Genomic DNA, 6,828 nt, shown 5'->3' on the forward strand with positions numbered 1-6,828 from the left:
TGAACTGAATGTATGAAAATATATTAATTTGAATGCTGTACCTGTACCCCAGTGGAGGCTGGTGGTAGGAACTATAGGAAGGCGGGCTTATTGAAATGACTGGAATGGCATGAATGGAACAGAGTCATACACGTGGTTTCGATATGTTTTATGTGTTTGACACCGTCCCATTAATTCCATTCCAGCCTCACTCTCTCTACCCATCAACTGCCCCTCCATTACACCCCTTCCTTCTGTCTTTGTCTTGCCATTCTACACACCCGCCAACGCTCTTGAGCTTCCTCATGGAGAGAAGGAGCGAGGGAGGCGGGAGGCACTACGTGGAGTGTGTGAGTGTGTCTGGGGGTGGCATAGCGGGAGGGCAGGTTTGTTTTGTTTTCACTGTTCTCTGGAAGAGAGGAAGAGGGAGGGGAGAGAAGAGAGGGGGGTGTGACCCATGCCATGGCTTAATGGTACCATGGAATTCCCCCCCAGTTTACCCTGACCTGGCCCCTCCCACCTGTCTTACTTGGCTATAAAGCCAAACACAGGTAAATCTAGCAACAGGTACATATTTTACTCTATAGAGAGAGAGGTAAAGGGAGAGAGAGAGAGAAGAAATAGACTTAAGATTAACCGTGTACTGACAAGCTCTCGGAGTGAATCACAAACACCGGACTCTAAATCAAACTGTGGAGTATTATCATCGCTACCTGTTCATCGCTACCTGTCGGGTCGCCTCAGAATCAGGTACGTGTGGAGATGGAGGTGCTCTTTGGGGAGTAATGGGGTGGGTGTTTTGGTCGGGGGTCACAAGCATCTTGACAGCATATGTTTTGCGTATATTCATGCACAGCGGAGGAAAGGAAACAAAAACTGGTATATATTCATACACAGACAAATATTTCGCACACATGCAAAGTACAACCACAGTGACCCACTTCAAATCAATGAATATAATAAGGCATGTTCCACTAACACATCAATATCCAAATGTTGATCATCCTTGTATACGCACCGAATGGCTCACTCAATTGTCTCCTAGTTAGAGAAGACATGTACATATTTGTTTATGAATCTACGTCCATAAACAGCATTCTAATGTCATACTAACTGGACTGTCTCCTGGTTGTAGATAGCCCATGTCGTCTGCCAGTGAGCTGTGTATGATCCTGACCAACGCTAACATGACCATGTACCAGACTGGGAGCCCAGAGCCGCTGCAGCCCAGCCTCACCACTGTGTCTCTGCCCGCCGTAGGAGACCTGCTGCACCTCTCAGACCTTTCCTCATGCAGTGCCAATATACTGGGTGAGAACAGTAATTAATACTTTTTTTTTTTTTTTTTTTTTTGACATGGACAATGTATAAAAAAAAAAGAAGCATTTCACCAGATTTAGCTAACAACTAATTTTCATCTGCGGTCACCTGGACCCTATAGGCGTCTTATAACAAAGCCTCTTCATAATAACTGAGAGCACCCAGAAGATGATGTAACTACGATGTCTATTGAAGGAAGAAACTATAGACACAAACTGAATAATGACAGAAGAGGAGGATGTGTAACTGTCTCTGCTTCGTTATCAGCATGTGGGATACTTTAGTCCCTGATATGTCATTGTGTGTTGATCACCTGGGAAACCACAGTATGGATGTGTGTAATGTTTTCTTAGAGGATCTTTATTCAGTCATGAGTTTTGGCGGTTGTTTGGTTTTAGTCGTTGTGTCGGCTGGTGAAGTCCGTGGATATTTCCCATTGTCTCACCCTGGATAGACCTATTGGCTGAGCTTGTTGGCAGACACTCAGTCGAAGCACACATCAAACATACTGCGTATCCTTAAGCGAAACTGTCAGACAGACAGGGGATTGGCTGAACTTTGCAATGACCTCATTTAGAAGGCTGTTAAATCATTAACCCGGGACAATGTTTAACTTGTATTTAATAGAGGAATGCGGTCTTTTCATCTTTCAGACGTCTCAAGCTTTATTTTATTTGCCGTAGCCTATAGCGAGTGATAAGTGGTGACTGGACAGAGCGTCAGCAGAGCAGAGATAATAAACTAGGCAGCAGAGATAAACTAGAGCCAGACATTCTGACTTGGCGAAACCACAAAATCAGATTTTCACAGGTCCAGATCAGGATCTGGGTTCTTGGTGGGTTGTCATTTATTTGGAAAACGTGAGTTAGTTATCATCTTGTGGGTGGTTAGATTGACAAAGGTTTTATATTTTAAATGTTCTATAATAGTTATGACTGAAAACATAGTGTGTAATTACTATCTATCCAGATTTAATCTATATCAAATTACTTTATTCTTGCTATGTAACTATAGTTTAAAAAAATAAAGTGCCATCTATGTAAAATGTACATGTAACAACAAAAGAAAAAGCTATATAAAAAAAGATTGTTTAATCTCAAAAGTGATTTTACAATGACAGAATGTCTCACACACATGAACACAGAAAAACATACACAGACACACACAGTGCACAAATCTAACTCCCCCCTCCACCTCTGTGTCCTCCTCTAGCTCAATGGTATGACCTGAACCCTCAGTACTGGAGCAAGCAGAACGTTTTGGAGTGGATCAGTTTTCACGTGGAGCGCAGTAAGTTTGATGCCAGCACACTGAGCATGTCCTACTGCTCCATGGATGGACCTACACTTTGCCAACTGACCAGAGATCAGCTGTTAAACATGTTTGGAATGTCCCTCGGGACGCAGCTCTACCAGAGCCTGGTGGAACTCAAGGCCAAATACGGTAAGGATCTGATGGAAGTGAAATGAATCAACTTTATTGATGATCATAAAAGGGGGAATCTTAGATTTGGCTCCAGGAACAGACACAGACATTTTAGTAATTTAATTTAGACAATTGATTTGTCAATATAGTAATGATTCAGTCATTAAATGTATTTATGTGTCTGTCATTTCGGTTCCAGATCTGAATGAGACCTGTAAGCTTCTGGACAACTTCCTGGAGGAGTTCCCAGACTTCCCTCTGCTCAGCACAGTAGAAGTGAACGAAGGTAAACACCTCCTCTCGTCTTTTCTTCCCACTTCCTACTACCACGCCAAAGCCTCAAGTGTTAAAAAGGACACATTTGCTGACATTGTGACGTTACTGTTACAGTTGTGAGAGACACCAGCTACACTGACTTCTCACACATCTTCAAGAACTTTGAGAACATGAAGCCGCTCAGCGATAACGGATACGAGTCCGACAGCATGCACAGCTCCTCATCAGGTGAGTGGTGTACCTCTTTCCTCTTCTTCTCCTTTATCATCACTCCTCTCATCTCCCTTCCCCCAAATGTTCTCACATCACTTCGATCAGTGTGTGATTGGTTTGGCCTGTATCGATCAAGGCAGGACGAAGGAGCGGCCATGTTGAAAGTGTTTTCCTTCCTCTCTCCCTGCCCCCAGGTGGAATGCTGAGCTTCCAGAACCCCAGCTCTCCAGAATCCAGGAGCAGTGAGTCTGACCCAGAGTTCTCCTACCCTCAAATCGCAAGTGAGTGCACCTTTTCATAAGTGGACCTCACATTCTTGATGTTCAGACGGGTGAGCCTTGAAAGTGCATGTCTCTTTGAAAGTCGGTCTGGTGTTCTGAACTCCGGAACCGTTGTGTTTGACAGAAGTGCACATAAAGACAGAAAGGGGAGAGATGAAGAAGAGAGGCAGAGGAAGACCTCCCAAACTCAGCCGAGACCCCAAACACTTCTACCAGGCCTCCACAAAGAGCAAACATGGTGAGTGGCTCTTCTCATTCTAACACACACACACACACACACACACACACACACACACACACACACACACACACACACACACACACACACACACACACACACACACACACACACACCAATGTCAACAACTGTTTTCAATGGTGCTCTGTAGAAGCACGGTTTTATCAGTCACATGATTTGCATACATTTTTGCATCTGGTACTGAAAACAGCCACAGTCAAAACATCACAGGTGCCTTTAGGTCATAGACCAATAACCACACATGCACACTCGCACGGACACACACACAAACACACCCACGCATGCGCACACACACACACACACACACACACACACACAAACACAAGCACACCTGCTCTACCTCCCCCTTGCTTGCTTAAGCACACACACACACACCTGCGCTGTCTTACACACACCTAACGCTAGCTCTCCCTTCTCCCCCTATAGCGCCCCGTGGGACCCACCTGTGGGAGTTCATTAGGGACATCCTGATCCACCCAGAGCAGAACCAGAACCAGGCTCTGATGAAGTGGGAGGACCGCCGTGAGGGTGTCTTCAAGTTCCTCAAGTCTGAGGCTGTGGCGCAGCTGTGGGGGCAGAAGAAGAAGAACAGCAGCATGACCTATGAGAAACTCAGCCGCGCCATGAGGTAGGAAACCATGGTGATATAGTAGCACCATCATGGCAACTAGCCATGGAAACCCTAATCCTAGCAACCAAGCTAAACAGAGCTAACCAGTTGAGGATAAAGTTAGATTTGTTTTTGTGTCGACAATGATAAACCATTGCCTGGTCATAAGAATAACCTGTGGCTCTCTTGCCTCCCTCCCTCCTATAGATACTACTATAAGAGAGAGATCCTGGATAGAGTGGACGGTAGACGGCTGGTCTATAAGTTTGGGAAGAATTCCACCGGCTGGAAGGTGGAAGAGACCGAGCTGCATGGCATGTGAGATACAAGGCAGGAGACAGGACAGGTAGAGACCAATGGCCAAGAGTGGCGGGGGCATAAACTGGACAGACCAGTTCCCCTGGGTCCTATTTTAGATAGGATGGCCCAGTCTCTGGATGACAGCTCTACTGTACCTGAAAGAATATAAAGACACTTACTTCTCTTCTTCCAGGGGAGGTGTTGCAGAAAATTTAAGCCAGTGTTTTTGGCTCCAGTAGGTTTTATGAACCGATATAGTTATTGTACAGTAATTATGTGTATTTTTCGATTTTGAATCAGGCATTGTTGTGGACATCGCTCTGGGCCTACCAGTGGTAGGTAGGATGGTGTGTCTGTTTATTTGTTTTCAGTTATATTCTCTCTGGGATAGATAATAGTGGTCCTGTATGTCTGTATGGTCCTGGATATCTCAGTTGGTAGAGAATGGTGCTTGCAATGCCAGGAACGTGGGTTCAATTCCCGGGATCACCCCTATGTGAAATGTATGCATGCATGACTGTAAGTCGCTTTGGATAAAAGCGTCTGCTAAATGTAACAATAAAGGCATTTAGGTAAGCGCCTTACATTGTGCGGGAATAACTCACCTTGTGTGTCACTATGACAACCACCTGGGCATTATGATTTTTACTCTGGCAATGTAAGCACTGGCTATTATATGAATCTGTTTGTATTGTTTTTTGTTTCTATTCATATTTAACAAGTGACAGTCTATCCCTGTGCAGCCTATCATTTTATATGTCTATTTGGAAGATGGCTAGTTGCCAAACTTTTGACTTCTAAATTGAGCCAATGGTTAGAAGAGCCTCATGTTGTGTTTTACTCTTCTGGGAGTTATGGGTATATAAGGTCTTGTGTTAAATTGTAAACCTGATATGAAGGAGGGAGGAGACAAAATGGAGGACAAACAAAAGATAGAGAAGAGGGAGAGGGAACAAAATGAAGGGCTACTCATTCTAAACTATTGGTGATACGACGTTGTGTACGTCACTGTGAATGTTGTCTATGAAGTATGTGTCCTTTATAGCCATATTAATATTTTTGTATCTCACCAGACGAGACCTACATCAGGTTAAAACAATTCAGCGACTCAACTCCTGTTCTTTATGATTATTAGTTCTGTTATTCAGCTGGTCTGTTCCCTTCTAGATCGCTCAATGACATGAGTATGAGAATTCAATCTCAGATTGTATCGTTTGTGATATTTTCACACGCATGTATGTACAGCACATTGTCTTATTTTGTACAGTTAAGAGCCTTTTTACGGAAATAAACTGTTTTAAATAATGTAAGTGTCCTTGTGTATTTGGTACAAAATTGACTATTATGTTTGAAAGAAAATCACATAGTACCCCAACTGAACATAAACTTAAATTAAAAGCACTCCTAATTCAAACGGTGTAATAGCATCAGGTAAATTAAAATATATTAAAGTTACATTCTCTCCCTTGACATGTCTTTTTTACGTCTCAACCACCTGTTTAACCTCAGTATAACATCTCATCTGGAGGACGAGTCAGTTGGCAGTCTGACTCCTGCCATCCATCGTCAGACAAGACAACAAACACAGAAGTTGGGCCGTTCTGGCTCAGTCAAGGCCTATTTACTTACAGAACAAGACATTTAGCACAGAGGTCATCCTAGGTGTGTAATCAAAATGTAATCGACTGCCGTTTTCAGATCCATGTCAAGTTTCTACTTAACATGAAGCAGTGCTTTGCACCTGTCTCTCAGTTGCAATTGTCTCTGGTTGGCGCAGGAGTAAGCTTCTACTCCTCCTAGAGCTACCATCACCCTGGCGACAGTAATGACTGATTGTCAGTGTTTGCTTTTTAACATCAACTACCCTTCGGATTTGCTACAACACAACAGTAAGCTTGCTGTTCAAACATGATCCATCAGTACATGTACAGGCTCAATTCAAATGTATTTACTGAGAGGACATATTGTAGAGTAGTGTGGCAGATGGGACAATTCCCAGCCATAACTGATGGCTGCTGCTTACAAACACATACAGTGTACAGTATGCATGTATGTATATATACACACACACACACCCACAAACACACAGCATTCTGGATTGATTGGAGATGGCTCGACTGGAGTGTGTTGGTTTAAGGGCTCTATTCAGTACATATGGTGGAGAT

At 43.6% G+C, this 6,828-nt stretch overlaps 1 protein-coding gene across 1 annotated transcript; it reads left to right on the plus strand.

The window, feature by feature from the left end:
• The first annotated feature begins 544 nt into the window (after positions 1-544).
• LOC139563322 (ETS-related transcription factor Elf-3-like) lies at positions 545-5,968 on the plus strand. The gene is made up of 9 exons (XM_071381942.1): positions 545-729; positions 1,115-1,290; positions 2,512-2,742; positions 2,924-3,010; positions 3,115-3,228; positions 3,408-3,494; positions 3,619-3,732; positions 4,180-4,381; positions 4,571-5,968. Exons 2-9 carry the CDS (start codon positions 1,122-1,124, stop codon positions 4,683-4,685), a joined length of 1,119 nt encoding a protein of 372 aa, XP_071238043.1. The 5' UTR covers positions 545-729; positions 1,115-1,121; the 3' UTR covers positions 4,686-5,968.
• The last annotated feature ends 860 nt before the right edge of the window (positions 5,969-6,828 follow it).

The sequence above is a fragment of the Salvelinus alpinus genome, chromosome 2, assembly GCF_045679555.1.
Source record: "Salvelinus alpinus chromosome 2, SLU_Salpinus.1, whole genome shotgun sequence".
NCBI lineage: Eukaryota > Metazoa > Chordata > Actinopteri > Salmoniformes > Salmonidae > Salvelinus > Salvelinus alpinus.

Excerpts from the sequence above, each read along its gene's own strand:
- LOC139563322 (XM_071381942.1), top strand. The coding sequence starts at position 1,122 with ATGTCGTCTGCCAGTGAGCTGTGTATGATCCTGACCAACGCTAACATG. Across the intron at positions 3,229-3,407 it reads CATGCACAGCTCCTCATCAG|GTGGAATGCTGAGCTTCCAG; the intron begins GTGAGTGGTGTA and ends CCCTGCCCCCAG. Across the intron at positions 4,382-4,570 it reads AAACTCAGCCGCGCCATGAG|ATACTACTATAAGAGAGAGA; the intron begins GTAGGAAACCAT and ends TCCCTCCTATAG.